Here is a 19,836-nt window from a genome sequence, read left to right as displayed (position 1 = left end):
TTTCTTAGAAAGTTCTGATTGCAAAAATCTAGAAAAGTTTATGCTTACACTTTGAACCCCAGTGTGATTTTATGAAAACATTGCCATTTGTTACTAAAATGTTCACAATCGAGAACTTGTCTTGAGACTTAGTATGAGAATTACGATGTTGAACCGTCTAAGGCTATTGGGCCTGTAAAAATTAACATTAGAACTTTACAAAACTAAGCTCTATTCATATACCAAAGCATGCTTTTTAAAAACCAGGTTACAGCCTTCACTAATTTCTAACGAAGATCTATTATGTCGTGAACGTGATGTCAGCTAAAACACTGGGTCATGCTGCCTCGTAGAAGGTGGTACTTTTTTAGGCCGAACTCTATTTTTAATCCCCTGGACAGAGGAGTTGTAATCATGTCATACACTGCACATCTAGCCGGAGGTGGTGTCTTTAAAAAAAAAAAAAAAAAGTCTCTTTTCTTCCTTCTAGGAAGTGGTCAGCCTCCCCCCCACCCCCGCGTCATCATGCAAACAACTTTGTTGCTTTTCGTTGCTATCTAATTAAGAGATGGAAGACAAAAACAGTTGAAGAGAAAGCAAAACCTATTGATTGAAAAACAACAACGACAACCCATTGATGAAATTCTAGTTGCTTCTGCTTCTGGCTCCTTACGGTGTCCTCTCCTCTAAGGTTTCTGTGGCCTTGCCTGAGTTCATTTCCACAACTGCCTACAACGCACTGGTCTTTAAAAAAAAAAATTTTTTTTTCAAAAAAAAATTCTCGTGTCTACGGACATTATTTCTTGTCTGGTTTTTATTACGTCTTCTTTTGAAATTCGTTAGGTCGTGCTCAGCTCAGCAGCCGGCCTCTTGCCCAACCGGTTTCCTTCCCCCCTTCCCCCATCTGCCTTCACGCATCACTTTTTCCTCCCTCCATCCGAGCAGTGGGCCGAACCCCGCAGTGCCGGGAACGCAGGCTTCGGGCTGTGCACTCGGCAGTTTGTCCTTCCTCGGCTTTGCACACAGCCTCCCGGCCCGGCACCAGTTGCGGGGGCCAACTCCCAACTCCCCCCCCCCCCCCCCCGCCCCGAGCCCCACTGTCTCAGGATCTATTAGGGTGAGCTCGGTAAGCGGCCCCGGAGCGCACGTCGAGGGTTTACGGTAGCCCGCCTGCCAATGGGAGCCCACGATGGAGAGAAGTCAGGCCCGGCCTCCCGACAGCCCCGGAGCCTCCCTCCCGCAGCCGCGCACCTACTGTACCCGCGAGCGAGCCGGGGACGCGCCGAGAGGGCGGACAGCAGCCGCGGCGTGCGCCTGCGCACTGGGGTTGTTTTTCACAAAGCTGCTCTTAAAGTGAGCTGGCAGGCTCCAGCCGCCCGTCTTTGTAAGGAGACCACTGAGACTAGCGGGATCGTGCAGCGGCGGCGGCTCTGCTGCCCTGACTTTTTAAGAAATCTCAATGAACTATTTGTAAAGAATCACTGATCTTGCCTGCAAGCTTTTTGCACGGCAAAGACATCGATCAGTGTTAGGTGAAGATCACATTTTATATGTGATCTTGACTTTTTTTTTTTTTGGTCTTACATTATATTTTTATAGATTTTTTTGTTGTTGTTATAAACATGGTGCTGGGAAAGGTGAAGAGTTTGACAATAAGCTTTGACTGTCTTAATGACAGCAACGTCCCTGTGTATTCTAGTGGGGATACAGTCTCAGGAAGGGTGAATTTAGAAGTTACTGGGGAAATCAGAGTAAAATCTCTTAAAATTCATGCAAGAGGGCATGCGAAAGTACGCTGGACCGAATCGAGAAACGCCGGCTCCAATACTGCCTACACGCAGAATTACACTGAAGAAGTAGAATATTTCAACCATAAAGACATCTTAATTGGACACGAAAGAGGTAAGTTTTTTTATATTATGGAGGACTCATTAGACCGATTTTTTTTCTTTGGGAAAGTGCCTTTTCAGCTTTTTCTGAATTAATGTAATTCCACTCCGGGCGTAACACATAGCAGCTTGATGAAGATTAGCAAAGTTGGAAGATCTTGGTTCTCCTTGACATTCATCGTGTGTTAAGCCGTAATGCATGCAGGCATCTGCAAAGTGACTGCAAACTGCACTTAACTACCTCTAGACCCGGCTTGGTCGGTGCCATACGCACTTGCAGTACATTTCTACCTTGCTTGTAAATTCTACTTAAATCCCATCCAGTAATTTTACTAATCAGTTTCCAAATTAATTGCTAAACCCTGCAGTCCCAATATTCCATTTTTCCCCCTTGTACTCTGCAACCTCAGGTCTTAGAAACTAAGCTTCAGTGGAGAAATGGAATAACATTTTTAAGTGGGTTAATAGGTGGTTTTCGCTTTTAATATTGACACGCAAAATACTTTAAAGGACTCATCGTTGTTCTTTGATCAAGGATTTCTGTGGCTTATTTTGACATATGGTATCGACACCCCACGTGTTTTTTCCCTATTCTCTCCAAATCCTTTATAAATTTACATCAAGCATTCTCTATTTTAAAGGACAGTAATCTATCATTAGGATAGGTTTCAAATCAGTTTTAGGAACCATCTCGGGTCAGTAATTTTCTTTTCCGAGTAGGATGCCTAACTTTGGAACGTGCATTCAATGAAACCCGTGCCAGTCAAATGGAATTGAAAAGTATTCGGCACATTGGATTTGATTTTTGGTTGGAAAAGGGAGATAAAAGGTTGTCAAGGGGAGAAGGGGTCCTGAGATTTCCAATCTATTGTTTAAATGGTTACATTGTGGAAATATAGGAGACTCTAAGCTTGTTTTTCTAAGTTTCCACCCTTTGTTAGAAGCGGTTCAATCCTGTTTCGGACCAGTTCTGGGGGGTGGTGAGGAGGGGCGCTTGTTCTGCTCTCAGCAGATTGGTTACACGCGTCAGGTGGTGGCGATGACTTAATTCCTAGCCCAAGAAGAATATAATGTTAAAACTGGTTATGTAATTTCATGCTTCTCCTTTTTAATGCAGTATTTAGTTCAAATGGGGCCGATTTTTCAAAAAGTACAGGACACCTTTAACCTTTTTTCATCTTAAAAACCACGTCCCCGGAGGAAGTGCTAATTGAACTAAGACAAGTGTCGAAATGAAGGATGCTTGAGTTATGGCACGTAATGCATTATTATTATTATCACTATTATTAAATACGAAGATGAAATCAGTTCTTTATATAAAGTTGGGTTTTCACAGTTGCACCTTAGCTAACCTGCATCCTGAGATAATTTCCTAGCTCCTCTTTCCAAGCAGGAACACTGATAAGAACTGCAGATGCCGAATGACAGCCTCGGTATCTGTTGGAAAGCAGACGCAGGGGTTTGCGTTTGAACCTTTCTGGACGTTGCAGCTTTTTATAAAATACATAAGAAACAAAGGTTTTGGAGGAGTTGAGGCTTGCAGCCGGGCTAGTAGAATCACGACTTACGGGGACAAACGCCATTTCATTAGTTGGCTCCGTGCTTCCGTGCTAAAGGAAGCCGGGTATCCCGTACCCCCTTCCCCCCCCCCAAGAGATGCCCCCCCTCGACCCCCGCAAACGGTGGACGGGCTCTCTTTAGCTGGAATAGTTTCAATGACTTAAAAGTGGGACCTCTCAAACTAGCCTGGTAACTGAGGCCCCGCCCCGGGTGCCCGGCGATAGGCGGAGCCGCGTTTGTTAGCCTGTTGCTAAGGCGATGCCGCGCGCTGATTGGATTGGGCGCGGGCGGGTGGGGAGAGTGGGCGTGGCTTGGAACCGGCGTGCGCCGGCAGATTCCCTCCCGAGCGGCCGCCCCCGCCCCCCCCCGGGTCCCCGCCGGGTCGCCCCCTCGCGCCGGCCTTTCTGGGGGACTGGGGGGGGGCGGAAGCCTGCGGCCTCGGGGGTCAGCCGAGCCCACGGGGAGAAGCTCGCGGCGGCCTCGCAGGTGCCGCTGGGCGTGCCCGGAGCCGGCCAGTCCATCCTGAGGGAACTTGCGCGGCAGGGTTAGCCGGACCCCATTTTCCTTTTTTTTTTTTTTTTTTTTTTTTTCGGCTGGAAGATGTCAGGTGGCTTCTGTGAAGGCCCGTTTCCTCTCAGCTGGAACAAAGCGCGTGTGCCACCCCGAGCAGCCCCCAGGCCGGCTACCTCGCTGGGACCTGGGGCCAGGACGGGGAGGAAAGCCGGGTGGGTGGGTGGGGGGGCCCTCGGCGAGCGTCCTCCGACCCCCCCATTGTGCGGCCCTGCCCTCCCCCCGCCCCGCTTTCCCTCACCGTCTCTGGAAAGGTGTCAGGGTGGCCCGAGCCAGATCGAACCGGTCACCGGCTGGGGCGTGGAAAGCGGAAGCGCCGCGCTGCGGCCGCCCCGCCCCCCGGTCCAAGCAGGCTAGGCTGCGCGACCGCGAGCGCGAGCGCCGCGCGACGTATGCCGTATGTATAGCGGGGCGCGCGGGCGGCGGCGGCGGCGGCGGCGGCGGCGGCGCGCGGGCGGCGGCTGGGATCTGCTCGCGCCGGTTTAGGCCGGTCCTCTCCTGCTCCGGTCTAGTTCTTGATTGACAGCCCGGCACTTGTTTACCACGGCGCGGCCGCCGCCGCTCGCCTCAATGAGACTGCTGAGCTGGCACAAAAAGGGAGCGAGGAGGGCAGGGAAGGAGAGGGAGGCGAACTTTGGGCGCCTCGGAGGGGAGCGCAGCGAAACGGCCCCCGGCCCGCCGGCCAGCTCCCGAGGCGGGGATTCGGTGAGGGCGTCTGCAGGGGGGCGAGGGAAGCCGTGCTGAGGGGAAAGGGACTCCGCGGGGCTTCTGAAGAGAAGTGGCCGCGCGGGGACGCCTCCCCCCCCCCCGCCCCCGCGTTCCCCTCGGACGTGAGGGGCCTCGCGTCGTGTGCTCTCGGCGCTTCGGGGGAAAGTCCGCGGGCGCCGGCCCGGGCGCTCCCGGCCAGGTCGGCCTCCGCGCCGCACTCCTGTCAGCGAGACGTTCCCTGCATTCGCCAAGGCGGAAATCAGAGTCCTCAGAAGAGTCCGGCATCCCCGCCCACAGTGTCGTGCGATTTATTTATTCTGGAGAAATCTTTAAAAAAAAATCGGTCTCCAGAAAATGGGTTTAAAAAAAAAAAATGAAAGGTCCTCCTCCTTCCTGGCCGTTGGGAACAACCTGATCAGAATTCGCCTTTTCCAGAATGTTTGGAACAGAGTGGTTTCCCGGTAAAAGCAGGCAGGCCAGGCACCTTTTAGATCTCAAAAGATATATTTTTATCTATGCAAATTTCTGGCTTGTTGCCAGGACAAACTGAAGTGTGATCGTTTTAGATTCAATCAAGAGGTTTTTTTTGTTTTGTTTTGTTTAGCCCTAAAACCGACGTTAAAAAAAAAAATCCCTGTTCCTTTTTTTTTTTTTTTTTTTTTTTTGACTTCCAACATTTCGACAAAGTTTTCTGGTGGTTGTAGGATTTTGACATTCGTGTCCTCTATCAAAACGGACGTTAAAGATCTAGGCGATTTTTCTCTCACATACAGTCATGAATTTTTTTTTTTTAGATTTATTTTTTTAGATTTTATTTATTTATTCATGAGAGATACATAGAGAGGCAGAGACACAGGCAGGCTCCACTCAGGAAGCAGGACGTGGGACTTGATGCCGTGTCTCCAGGGTCACGCCCTGGGCCGCAGGCGGCGCTAAACCGCTGAGCCACCCCAGCTGCCCCAGTCATGAATTTTTAAGTCAACCATTGGAGACCAGGATGGCGTCACCTGAGCTCTGACTCCTCTGTTGGACGTGAATTCTAGTAGTCACAGGTGCCCCGCAGTGCGGGTCATTCCCTTTAGAAAGCCACCTGTAAGGTAGGCCTACGGATCATGCCGGTTTCACAGGGGAGGCAACTGAAGTCTCGGGACTTGTAGTTGTAGTTCGCCCAGAGGGAGCAACCAAAGTCCGAATTGAGATCTCACGGGCCTTAACTATTATCAGAGTACCTTTAACGCGATGCCACCAGGAAGACTGTGTAAAGGTCTAATATCGTCTTTTGTTTTCTTTTCCTGTTTGTTTCAGATGATGATAATTCAGAAGAAGGTTTCAACACTATTCATTCAGGAAGGCATGAATATGCATTCAGCTTCGAGCTTCCACAGACGTAAGTATTATGAGTAACAGGCTTTTTTTTTTTTTTTTTTTGGTAGACCTCTGTTCTTTGAAAATTAAAGTCTCTAAATTTAGATTTTTTTTTTTAGTTTAAAAAAAAAAAACCCTTTTCATTACTGAATATTGCTAGAGGAAAACAATACATTACAAAAAAAAGAAGCTGCTTTTTGATGGAGCCTGGCAAAATTATGGAAAGCAAAGATCGATTCTTAGTCCTCGGTCTTGAAACCTAGGAGGTTTTCAAGACTTGAATAGTATTTCAGGTACTGAGAGTGAATTGGAAGGTGCTTGTCAGATACTAAGCACTTTGTACTTTATCATCAGGTGGCATTAGCGGAAACGTGGAACATATCAAGTCTCTGACTCAATAATTAAAAAAAAAATTAAGCATTTAATCTATTCTGCTAAATGCTAACCAACAGCAGTAAGTTGAAAAGATAAAAATAAATAAATATCCTAACGTTAGAAGTGGATGTTCTTTTGATATGAATTCAGTAGCTTCTGTGCAAAGAACTCCTGAAAAAGTCACACAGGTGTACTACAACCTGGAATTCAAGGGAAACACCCATCAGATACCTAAATATAAGGCACGGATATAGCATGAAAAAGGAGAGTGGTTTATTCTCAGTAAAAATAGATTGTTACAAGAGATTATACTCTCCTCAGTTTTTTAAATGTCTTTATTAATTCTAGTATTTGAATGGTTATATGTGGATAGAGTTCATAAATGGTGTTTTTCAGAGTATTTATCAAATTACGTGACCTCTTTCTAAATGTAATGCCCTAATCTACTTTTAATGGAAGTACTGCGAGTCTGAATATAATGCTAATATTGGACCTGAGTAGTTTTAAGGATGGAGGTCATTTAATATATATTTTTAAAAATTCTATCTATAAACCAAAGTACCTAAAATAGACTCAGGAAGACTTACATAAATACTGCATTTTCATGCTATACACATTAATGCAAGAGTCTAAAATGCAAAATAAATCTGTAAAAACACCACTACTTCTCATGTTAATCCAGGTTAGCACTCTACCTTGTAAGTAACTGACTACTGGGCATATTTCTAATGAGATTATGAAACAGAGACTAAACTTACTGAAATAAAACCTCCACAATTAATAAAATCTAGGGGAGAGTTGAAAACCAGTTCTGATGAAAAGGGGGGGGGGAGAAAACCAGTTCTGATTCTCTTGATACAGATTAATAGAAATGTTTCTTTTTCTTTTTAAGTTCTGTAAAGTTAGACAACACAGCCAAAAAGAGTTCTTAGGACATGAGTAACCTAAGAAATGGAAAAGCAGCTTTTTAGAGTTTCAGGGGAGTTTATAAAATGTGAAATTTTTGAAATTATAACAACAGTCCCAGGCATTTTCTAGACCTTCTTAATTAGTTCCTATAAAAGGAGAGAGAATTCCTAGCCAGTGTGTAGAATATTAGAAATGCCGAAACCATTCTTAACTTTGTTTTTAAATTATCGACCTTTCAAGAATTGCTGACTTTCCAAACTTTCATAATTTTGCCACCAGCATTGAAAGTAGCCTCTTCTTAAAGGGATTGTATTCTTCTGGCTTTTTAAAGCAAAATTTCTATAATACTTAAGTGTTAGCTATTGTTTTTTGGAAAACAGAAGGCTTTTTTTCCCCCAGTGACTTCTCCCTTTGGAAATTAAAAAAATTCTGTTTGATACCTCATTGATATATGAACAGTGCAATATAGTAACACTTCTATGCTGACCTACTGTATAATTATTAAAAAGAGGTATAAAATTAATATATTGAACTTTATATTCTGCACAGACCACTTGCTACCTCATTCGAAGGCCGACATGGCAGTGTGCGCTATTGGGTGAAAGCCGAATTGCACAGGCCTTGGCTTCTACCAGTAAAATTAAAGAAGGAATTTACAGTCTTTGAGCATATAGATATCAACACTCCTTCATTACTGGTAAGAATTGACTGAATTCTTCATTCTTTGTTTTTTGGCATATAAATACTAAAGAATAATCACCTAAACTATGCAGTCTGTATAATTTTAAAACCGTGATTTCAAATTCCATAAATACTAATATATTTTTTAAAATACAGTCAAGAGCACACAAATTAATGAAGAATATGCTCGTATTTCCTGACAGTATAATGACTTTAAAATTTTCTTAAGTCAAAGCAACATATGGTATGAAATAACTCTTACTCTGAAATTAACAGAATAACAAAAAATAGATCTGTTCCCTGGATAATTTTAGTGGAGGCGGAACAGTACTATCAATTATTTTTATCATAAGAAAATGTCACTTACCATGAAAAGATCATACTCTAAAATTTGGACTGCATTGCATATTCCAATATAGGGATAGTTGTCAAATAATGGGGAGATTGTCACTTTCATGAAAAAACATTACATTTTAAAAGAAATCCTTTTTAATTGCATTTTTTCACAAGATTCAAATTTGACTTTAAAAACTTGATCAGTTTTAAACAAATGATAACATCTTTAGGCAAATAAGAATCCTAAAAATGAGAGTTTTCCTTTTTTCACAAAACTGATTTTTACATTCTCAAAGAAAGATGTTAACATTTGGGATTAGAACCAAGTTGCTTTCCAAGCTGCCTTTTTTTAAGGCAGTTTAAGTGGAATGTGGAAAGGGTTTTTTTGTTTGATTGGTTGGTTGGTTTTTAATTACTATATATGTAAATAGTGTGAGCGAAAACTGTGTTTATGGGATATGTTAAGCCATGTTTTTTTATTTTTTTTTAACTGGATGGAAATTTGTATAAAACAAAAATAATTGTATAATTCAGAAGCCATTGGTTAGTTTTTTAAAAAGTATATTTCAATACACTTGGGGGGAAAAAAGCAACACTGCTTTTAATTCTAATTCCCCAAGAATCGAGAGTTTTATTTTAAAACATTCTGTTACTGCTCTAATTTATACATTGACCCTTTTCCCTAAATTTATTTCTTGCAGTCACCCCAAGCAGGCACAAAAGAAAAGACTCTCTGTTGCTGGTTCTGTACCTCAGGCCCAATATCCTTAAGTGCCAAAATCGAAAGGAAGGGCTATACCCCAGGTATGTATGAGATGGATTCCCACAGAAGTGGTCTTTCTTCTCTTAGCTCTTGTGTGTAAATTTATAGTATTTCTACTAAATGCAAATGTAATACAGTATTCTTTGGTAAAAAAAACTCCGTTTTCTTTCATACATGGGAATGTGGTTTCCTTTTTTCTTTTTTTTTTTTTTAAAGATTTTATTTATTTATTCATGAGAGACACAGGAGAGAGGCAGAGACCTAGGCAGGGGAGAAGCATGGGACTCGATCCCAGGCCCCAGGATCATGCCCTGAGTCAGAGGCAGATGCTCAACCGCTAAGCCACTCAGGTGTCCTATGTGACGTCCATTTTTAAATAGCTACTAGAGGGATCCCTGGGTGGTGCAGCGGTTTGGCGCCTGCCTTTGGCCCAGGGCGCGATCCTGGAGACCCGGGATCGAGTCCCACGTCGGGCTCCCGGTGCATGGAGCCTGCTTCTCCCTATGCCTGTGTCTCTGCCTCTCTCTCTCTCTCTCTCTCTCTCTATCATAAATAAAAATTAAAAAAATAATAATAATAAAAATAAATAGTACTAGAAATCAGTAGTTCATTTTACCAATGTAAGTTACTTGCCACTTTGGGGACAGTTTTTCATCCATGTAGTCCATTGAACTTTCAGACTTATCTACATTTTTAGAGGGTTTTTGATTTGTTTAACAGTAGATACATGTTTTTTTTCTCCAGGTGAATCAATTCAGATATTTGCTGAGATTGAGAACTGCTCTTCCCGAATGGTAGTGCCAAAGGCAGCCATTTACCAAACACAGGCCTTCTATGCCAAAGGGAAAATGAAGGAAGTAAAACAGCTGGTGGCTAACTTGCGAGGGGAATCCTTATCATCTGGGAAGACCGATACATGGAATGGAAAATTGCTGAAAATTCCACCAGTTTCTCCCTCTATCCTCGACTGTAGCATCATTCGTGTGGAATATTCACTAATGGTATGTATAGATTTAAGAGTTTGTTCATTATTAAAGTCATGAGGATATCATTCTGTTTTATTCCAGGGTTTGGTTTTTATCTTCCATGTATCGTAGATATATACATATGTAAACCTTTAATTTGAATTACCACTATTTTATATTACATGTAAATGTACTACACAGTACTATACATAGTGGAGGAACTTTTATTGTGGATTATATATATGTATGTATAAAAGAAAGTAAATGAAAAACTAAGGTAACATTAAAATTGGGTTATTGGTTTTTTAAAAAGAGCTAATGCTTGGAATTCTAAACCTATCATCTCCTTTCAATGTTTTAGGTATATGTGGATATTCCTGGCGCTATGGATTTATTTCTTAATTTGCCACTTGTCATTGGTACCATTCCTCTACATCCATTTGGTAGCAGAACCTCAAGTGTAAGCAGTCAGTGTAGCATGAATATGAACTGGCTTGGCTTATCCCTACGTGAAAGACCTGAAGGTAATTCAATAATGCATGTTTAAGCCTAATCTCGTATGATTATTTTCAAGATTGTAATTTTGCTTCTAGTATTTTATGATTAGTTAAATTTTTGTCTATATCTGCAGAAAGTAGATGTGTCCCTAATGTTAGATTTAAAACATATATCCCCCCTAGTTTTAATCACAAAACAATTATTATTTTTACCTTGACATTCCTTTTTAATACCTACTATTCTGTGTATTTTGACATGCATAAGAACATGCTGTTCGAATTGCGTGTATCTTTTTCCTTCAGCACCACCCAGCTATGCAGAAGTGGTAACAGAGGAACAAAGGCGGAACAATCTTGCACCAGTGAGTGCTTGTGATGACTTTGAGAGAGCGCTTCAAGGACCACTGTTTGCATATATCCAGGAGTTTCGGTTCTTGCCTCCACCACTTTATTCAGAGGTAAGCCCCAGCATCTTGAGTCTGAAATGGGCAGACTCTCCTAGGAAGTAGCACTGCAGACTTTAAAAAAAAAAAAAAGTAGTTAGGTTTTGATTATCATCATATTAATAGAAAAACATAATCTAGAACAACAGGATTAAACATTTGATTCAGGTGTCAAGATTAAGTTTCATTCTTAATTTTTTTTTAATTTTTATTTACTTATGATAGTCACAGAGAGAGAGAGAGAGAGAGAGGCAGAGACACAGGCAGAGGGAGAAGCAGGCTCCATGCACCGGGAGCCCGACGTGGGATTCGATCCCGGGTCTCCAGGATCGCGCCTTGGGCCAAAGGCAGGCGCTAAACCGCTGCGCCACCAGGGATCCCCTCATTCTTAAATTTAATAAGTAGAACTCATATTATTGGGGAAATAGGGATAATGCTCTAAACTCATACTTACAAAGTGCCAGTTAAAGGAACAATTCATACTTTAAAGCATCAATAGAAGTGGCATTTTGCAAGCATGAACTAATTGAGTAACTAGAAGTTATCTTTATCATCCTTTTCCAATGTAATTCTTGCATATAACATTCCCAGTCATAGGGAAAGATAGCATATTTGCAAAACATGTTAGACAAACATTTCTACACGGTTTCTTTTTATTCATCTCATATGAATGACCACGAAGCACTTATGTGAGTAGAACATGACCCTTACTTGGGAGAGGCCTACAGATTGGTGAGAAGAAATTTAGAAGCAAGGTATTCCATAATAAAGTGATTAGAATGCACTCAGTTCATTTGAGGAGCAGTTCATTAGGCCTTGGAAATCGAGAAAGTCTTTCCTGAGAAGGAAGCCAAATCTTCAAATAATTAGTCTTCAAAAGATAATATAGTCCAGGCAGGAACAACAGCATGTGCAAAGACAAGGAGGTAGGGGGGAAATGGAGCAATCTCAGGATACTTGAGAATACATCTTTTTTTTTTTTTTTTTTCCTTTAAGATTTTATTTATTTGACAGAGCAAGCAAGCATGAACGGGGGAAAGGCAGAGGGAGAGGGAGAAGCAGGGAGCCCAATGCAGGGCTGGATCCAAGGACCCCAGGATCATGACCTGAGCTAAAAGCACTTAACCAACTGAGCCACCCAGGCACCCCCAGAATACATCTTAATTAATAAATGTTTTACAGAGCTTTTAAGTTGGCCTTGATACCAATATAATGCCAAATAATTTTGTAAATCACTAGAATCACTCTTCTCTTTTTGGTTATCATAGTTCAGCTATTTAACAATGAATTATTACTCTCAAGACCTAAGTGGGATTGCTTCACTCTAACAAATTGCTTTTTACCTCTTAATATCATGACTTAGAAGAGTCCATTTCAGATGTGATTAATAGAAGAGTCACTTTATTCATTGATTATAGGATATTTAGAATTTGTTCTTGCAAATTTTTGATTAGACATAATTTTTCTAACCCACTATTCCATTTCACAAAATTTTCCCTTACGTGCTAAAAAGATTTTCCCACTTATTACAGATTTGATTACTATATTTTTATGCTGATGTTTCTGTCTTAAGTTAGTCATTTCTGATTTGATCTGAGGCTTTCAGGCTGTACAACAGGCATTTTAAAAGAATGGCAATCTAAGTATCCACTTTTAAGCAATTTGTGGCAAAATTCTACTACCTTCTTTTAAAGTGAACTAAAAATGATTTAATAAAAACTTTTAGGGATGCCTGGGTGGCTCAGCAGTTAAAGCCTCTGTCTTCAGCTCAGGGCATGATCCTGGAATCCTGGGGTCGAGTCCCACATCGGGCTCCCTGCATGAACCTGCTTCTGCCTCTGCCTCTCTCTCTGCCTCTCTCTCTCTCTCTCTGTCTCTCATGAATAAATAAAATTTTAAAAAAGAAAAAAGATGTTAAAAAAAAAAAACTTTTAAAACCCTAAATTGGTTCAGAATGTGATTCAGTTAATAGCCACATAGAACAGAGGAAGTTCTAGATTGTATTAAGGTTTTTTCTCTTTTAAGTTATTGAAAGTTATTTTGCTTTTTTTCCCCTCAAAATGTGTTTTACCTAGTTTTGTGAGGCACTTTAAATTATGCCAAATTTAAATGCAAGTAAAATGGGTCTTGTCCAAAAGATGTTTCAGTAAACGAAATGTATTAAAGCCAATTATTTGCCTTCTTGTGCCCATTCTCTTTGTACCAGAGAGGCAGCTGAGATACAGTCACCTTGCTTGAATATATGTGCATATGAAAGTCACACTAGTAACAGAGGAAGGGGGCAGGCTCCTTAGGCATTTCGGATTCAGCCTTGCTATTTCTTGACAGACCTAATTTTCCTAGGCCCTCTCTAGTGTCTCTTACTCACAAATTATTACTTCAAATATTCACCAAGAACATTATTTACACAACTGCATTCTTCCCAAAGCCTAGAAAAAGAGGAGTTGACTTTTGTAAAAGGATGAAAGGGATACTTTACAAAGATCATTACTACGAAGATGTGTTCTCCATTGTATTTTAGTCTTAAGTACTACGAAGTGCTGAGTAAGACACCATTCACTGATAAAATTTTTACCATTAGCTTTTGGGAAAGAGAACTATTTGGGCATACCTTATTAATCTAGTAATTAAATATCAGCCACTTTATAGATATTACGAGTATCCTTTTCTCCCTTACATGCTGTGTATGTTCTGATTAAACTCTTCAGTAGTACTCAAAATGTTAGTCACTGCTCCATTTTTACTAGACCTTTTCAAATAAGTGTAATTTTTTTTCACTTTTTAGATTGATCCAAATCCTGATCAGTCAGATGATAGACCATCCTGCCCATCTCGTTGAAGGAACACTTGGTTAAATCAAGTTGATGTGGATTCCGAACTGTATCTCTTCCCAGCTGAGGACAGAGAAGTATCTTGGAGACAGACACGTTTTCAGAGGAAGTGGAATTGCTTTTGCCCAGAAAAATGGCAAATACATGAAACAACCAGTGATCATGCTTTAGAAGCCTATAGCAACATTCTGGGACTGCTCCAACATGCTTGAAGATCTAAGCTTTTCTCCTTTAAAACAGGCACATACTAAGAGCAGTCTTCTTAGCCTATGGTCATACGTGTCAAGACACCACGTTGTAAAGAGGGATGATTTCCTTCTTTTGATTTGAAAATTTGCACATGCTCAATGCTTACATTGTGCAGTTCCAATGTCACTACAGCTTTTTTTTTTTCCATTTATGCCAGACTCTTGATACTTTTTAAAAACTTGTTTGTGGTCAGCACAACAAGGAACAAAAGAAAGCTTTGAAAAAACTTTAACATGAAAAAAACGCACTGACTTTTTTTTTTAATTTAATATAGCCTGGACTTTACCTGCGTATGCACATGCTCAGAAATGTCCTACTAGGCTGACCATGTATCACCTCTTCAGCTTGGATCCTATTGTGGATTTATTTACAAACATCAAATGCCTTCAAGCCAATCCTTCTTGCTGTATGTTTTGCAGCCTACTGTAGTAGATACGCAACAGATATGTGGGAAAAAGAGATAAGAGGAGGAAGCTAATAAGAGACTTTGTCAAGATTGTATACCTTCTTGGTTTCTTTTAAGAATTTGTTGCCTTTCTACTATTACAGCAAAGCAGCATTTTGTTACTGACTGCCTAAAATCACTTAATCTCAGGTGAACGCATCACTTGCCAAACTGTTGGAATGCTATTTGTGTTTTGTTGCACTGTTGAGTTATTTTTTTGTTTGTTTGTTTGGTTGGCTTTTTGGAGAGGGAAATTTGGAAAAGGGACATACACAAAAGTGATAACCCACCCACATTCCCTTTTTATCATGACATAAAAGAAGAAACTAGCAGAGCTAAGAATGCAGTAAGAAAGGCAGTATGGCAGGCACCAGCAAAGAGTTAAGGGCTTGTTGCTCTTAAAAATTACCGTTATTTTTATTATTTTAAGAGTATGGAAATTTTCCAGTCACTGGAGAAGAGGAGAAAGTGCATTTATTTTTATACAGAGTTACTTAATTACCTCCAAAACACATATGTTGGAAATCATTTTTGCTGGTGCAGAGTATTTTAATGAGCAGGAATATATATATACACACATACACATAGATCCAAATATATGTGTGTATGTGTGTATATATATATTCAGGTTACAATTAGCTTAATTTATACATTTCCTATCCTGCTCAAGCTTCTCAGAGCTTGAAAACCCAGGTTTATTCTAAAAGTGTATAACTTCAAAATTACAAATACTAGAATGTATGCTGGAATGAGAACTGTTTTTATATTTTTGTGGGGTTTTTTTTAATGTGGGTTTTTTTTTTAATGAAAGTATTTTTTTCCATTACCTAAAGAACATTTTGCTAAATGAGAAACCACTCACTTTGAGTATATATACATAAGAGCAACCACCTCAGTACATTATAATTAAAGATAATTTACAGTTGGCTCATTACAAATATACCAGCATTCATGATGACACTTAAAAACCATTTTCCAAGGTACCAAGTGTACTGATTGTCTTATTTCAGAAAGAATTCAGCTCTGATGTTTTTAATGAAAATCAGCATCTCTGATGTTGCAACATACGTGTGAAATGGATGTTACATCTATCCTGCCATTTAACCCCACAGTGAATAAAGTGGCTGAAAATAATAGTAACTCTGGCTTGGTGCTTGACCTGGTTAAATACTGTCTTAAAGCTTCATACAAAACAAATAGGCTTTTCCATAAGTGGCCTTTAAGAAAACATGGAAGACAATTCATGTTTGAAAAATGCTGACAGGGTGAAGAAAGCCCAGCATAAAAATGAATCGCGTTTTAAGTGATTCAGTAAAGGGTTTGGGCTCCCGTAGCAAACTAATACTAGATAATAAGGAAATGGGGGTGAAATATTTTTTTATTGTTGTTAAATCATTTTGTGAATGTCCCCCTCAAAAGAAGCTAATGGAATATTTGGCATAAAGGGCATTTGGTGGTTTTATTTTTGTTTGGGGGGGGGACTGTCTGAAAAATCCCTTTTCTTTTCTCTCTTCTTATGTCTAACTGACTAGGGAACAATTGTTGATATGCATAGCATTGGAATACTTATCACCATATACTCTTATAAATAACACATGAAGCAAGAATGACCAATATTCTGACAATTGGACTGGGTCACAAAATGTGATTAAATTTTAAATATATAAAACTTTATCAAATAAAGTTTTATTTTCCCCATTAAAATATTTCTTTTCTTTCTTATTTAGAGGCATTACTTTACTCTCTTCTAAATATTGGTCAATTCCTGACATAAGATGTGAGGTTCACAGTTGTATTCCAGTATTCAAGATAGATTCCTGATTTTGCAATTAGGAAAAGTAAAACCCAAAACGTTAGCAAAACAAAGTGCAATATTAAATGTTTGCTTTATAGATTATATTCTATGGCTGTTTGTAATTTCTCTTTTTTTCCTGTTTTATTTGGTGCTGAATATGTCCTTGTAGGCTCTGTTTTAAGAAAACAATATGTGGGAAATGATTTAATTTTTCCTATTGCTCTTCCTTGTGGAAAATAAAGTGTTTTGTTTTTTTCTTTTTTGTAAAATTGTGGAGATTTACTTGAATCTTAATCATGTCAGTCACTCATCATACATGCAAACACTATTAGAACTACAATTAAATTCTATTTTAAGCCATTCTGGGTAAGACTTACTTCAAGCCACCAAAGAGAACTACTGAAACCTTAAAGGAATTTTTAATACTGATTATCAGTGTTTTACTTAATAATCCGTCAAATTATGGATGCTTTTTTAATAAAAGCTGTAAGTCCATTGTATACATTTCAGTCCTCTATATGATCCAAACTTAACCAGGTAAAGTAGTTTCACTTTCAGGTACCAGTTCCTTCTTGCTGTGATGTGTCCCAAGTTTCTATTATTTCAAGAGCACACAAATTAAGTTTTATTAACTAATCTTAGAAAAATATTTTTTATAAACTTTAGAACAACTGTACATATTTTTTTTCTAAAGGAATGTGTGGATTTCACAGTGATTTGTAACATTAGAAGTAGTTTTGGACTACATTAAGAAAATAACCTTTCTTCAGTGTTTATATACTCCTAGATTAGCTATCAGGTTGTATATGTGCCTTATACTATGATTCTCTCATATTCTCAAATTTGTATACATACATAAGGTGTGACAAATGTAGACAATATGTTTATAATCAATTTTACAGATAAGAGCTAGCAATCTACACAATGTCTATACAGTAAGAAATAAAGATGACCAAGGGAAGAACTACAGCATGAGAAGGGGAGATAGAGGTTTTGGGTTCTATGACTTTAGATGTAGCCTTGAACAAGATGTGTGAATTTTGATGTCTTCATCTTCAAGGTGGAAAAGATCTCCAAAGTCCCTTTCATCACTGAAGGCACAAGGTTATAATATATCTTTAGGTAAAGAAATAATGCTCTAAGTCAATTACAACATTGGAAATGAACTACAGTGCTTCTTAATTTGCAATAGAATACTTTTAGACTGAGTTAAGTACATGTTTCAAGTTATATACAATTGATAGTTACCTGGCTCTGCTTCTGCATTGTCATCGATACTTAACAAACTATCACCAGTTAGGATTTACTGAATGACCAAGCTCACTATATTTTTCAGGATTTTTTTTTATTGTAACAGGGAGAAACTCAGACTAGCTTAAGTACTAAAACACTAATAACCAGTAATTCCGAGGATGAACTATATTAAATACATTTGAGTCCAGAAATCCAAATAATGCTCTGAGGACACTTGTCTCTCATCTCTGTTCACTTACCTTTTTCATATTAGCCTTATTCTTTCATAATAGGCCAAGAAAGATGAGCCCAGCTTCTATAGCTCCAGGAGGAAAAGCCATCTGGACTCTCCAAATCACTTGTTAGGGGAGATTCTGATTGGCCAATATCTGGGTTATGTCTCATGCCACACAGAATGGGTTTCCCAATAGAAATCTGTTTCCAGAAGAAGGGAGAAAAGAGGTTACTATATATTCTTGGTATTTCTAGTGTTGTCCAAACCAGCAGCAATGGATCACTTGAAAAGCGCATTAGAAATGCAGTATATCAGGGTCTATCCCAGAATACTGACCCAATACCTGTTTACATGATTCCTAGATAATTTGTAAGTACAGTAAAATTTAAGAAGCTCTGTAGCACACCAAAGAAAATTAAGAGACGAAGACACAACAGGCAACTTTGTTTTCATGAGTCTCAGACTGTAAGTGAGCTGAGGATTTGGGAAACTTAGTAAGTGAAAACTAGGGACGCCTGGGTGGCTCAGCTGTGCCTTCGGCCCAGGGCGTGATTCTGGAGTCCTGGGATTGAGTCCCACATCATGGGACTGCCCTGCATGGAGCCTGCTTGGAGCTGGCTTCTCCTCTGCCTGTGTCTCTGCCTGTGTCTCTCATGAATAAATAAATAAAATCTTGTTTAAAAAAAATAAATGAAAAATAATCATGCCATTTTAAATCTCAAAGTCTGTTTAGGGCTTGATATTTTGGGGATACAATTTTGTAACTACTATAATGATGGGTGGCAATTATTATATTATCAACTAGCATTTCTCAAAACATCCATGACTAAATGATGAAATATTTTGTCTTTTTATTTCTTGATTTCAAAATCAATAGGAGATGCATTTTTCAATTCATGAGAGAAAAATTTATTGATATAAAAAAATTAATTTGACTTTTGAGGAATGTAGTCTGTAATCTTTTTAAGAAAAAAAAATTTAGGAAAATAGCCAGGAAATGCAGTAGATACATGAAGATGGAAATCCAATACACGAATATGTCAAATCCAAAACAACCAGTAGTTAAAAATCCAAATGCACAAGCCCAACTGGAAATAGAACCAATATCATTGTCTTTGTTGAATAGCATGAAGTTATAAGGAAAAGAATATATTTTCTCAAACCAGCTTCACAATTACTAACTTAGGTAACTGAAGTCACGATTATTATAGAGCAAAAAAACAAAAACAAAGTTGCTTTAGAATAGATTCTAACACTTTTATGTTAAGATCATATAGCCTAATGTGATTCACGAAAACAAATGCTTATGACTTGAGTAATTTCTGATGCATTATAGTTAAATCTAACTGGAAATGGATTTTTGCTACTTCTAAATTCAAGACTTCCATAAATTCTCAACATCAGTTTACAATCTACACAAAATGATTATTACCTCTGGCACTGATAGGTCTCTGGGAACATTAATAAAGTTAAAATAGGGAGTTAAAACATCTTTGCATAATTTAGAGATTTACTAGTTACACAAAACAGTCTTATCAGTAAACAGAAGGATGTGAAAAATTAAAATATATTGTCCTAAGTCTAACAGTGATGATACAACAGATGAAAGTCAAATTATTACACTACTATTACTTTAGATGACATGAATTTTTGCTATCTGATCCTTACTGAATATAGGAATTTGTACTTATTAGATCATCTTTCTCTAATGATTAATAGCTTAAATAATGATAGAAATGCAAAAACAAATTGCTAGAATAAACAGCCAGTTTCTGCTTTGCTTTTTTTTTTTTTAAGGACATCATCAACATTTCTACCTTCAAGTGCAAAACACACTTTTATAATCTACACATCTTGACAGATCTGAATCCCAAAAGGTAGTACTCACGATGTTTAGAACAAGAGGAAAATAACAGGAAACTAAGATACAGCACACACATCACATAAACAGGATGCTGGCAGCCCTTATAAAAAGCGGTCCCAGAACCCACAACAACAAAATCACACA

At 39.2% G+C, this 19,836-nt stretch overlaps 1 protein-coding gene across 2 annotated transcripts; it reads left to right on the top strand.

The window, feature by feature from the left end:
* Window positions 1–1,384: 1,384 nt before the first annotated feature.
* Window positions 1,385–16,617, top strand: ARRDC3 (arrestin domain containing 3). 2 transcript variants are annotated; one of them, XM_055312855.1, is made up of 8 exons: window positions 1,385–1,881; window positions 6,012–6,093; window positions 7,905–8,052; window positions 9,074–9,176; window positions 9,880–10,136; window positions 10,462–10,624; window positions 10,901–11,055; window positions 13,826–16,617. In XM_055312855.1, exons 1-8 carry the CDS (start codon window positions 1,602–1,604, stop codon window positions 13,877–13,879), a joined length of 1,242 nt encoding a protein of 413 aa, XP_055168830.1. In that variant the 5' UTR covers window positions 1,385–1,601; the 3' UTR covers window positions 13,880–16,617. The 2 variants fall into 2 exon arrangements, with proteins under 2 accessions (XP_055168830.1, XP_055168831.1); XM_055312856.1 differs by lacking the exons at window positions 1,385–1,881; window positions 7,905–8,052.
* The last annotated feature ends 3,219 nt before the right edge of the window (window positions 16,618–19,836 follow it).

Source organism: Nyctereutes procyonoides, unplaced genomic scaffold, assembly GCF_905146905.1.
Source record: "Nyctereutes procyonoides isolate TBG_1078 unplaced genomic scaffold, NYPRO_anot_genome, whole genome shotgun sequence".
NCBI lineage: Eukaryota > Metazoa > Chordata > Mammalia > Carnivora > Canidae > Nyctereutes > Nyctereutes procyonoides.
The sequence above is the reverse complement of the archived record's forward strand: the minus strand, read 5'-3'. Positions and strand labels throughout refer to the sequence as shown.

Bases quoted from the DNA above. Each gene is read 5' to 3' on its own strand.
- ARRDC3 (XM_055312855.1), top strand. From the start codon at position 1,602: ATGGTGCTGGGAAAGGTGAAGAGTTTGACAATAAGCTTTGACTGTCTT. The intron at 8,053-9,073 runs GTAAGAATTGAC...TATTTCTTGCAG, and splicing joins TCAACACTCCTTCATTACTG to TCACCCCAAGCAGGCACAAA. The intron at 10,137-10,461 runs GTATGTATAGAT...TCAATGTTTTAG, and splicing joins GTGTGGAATATTCACTAATG to GTATATGTGGATATTCCTGG.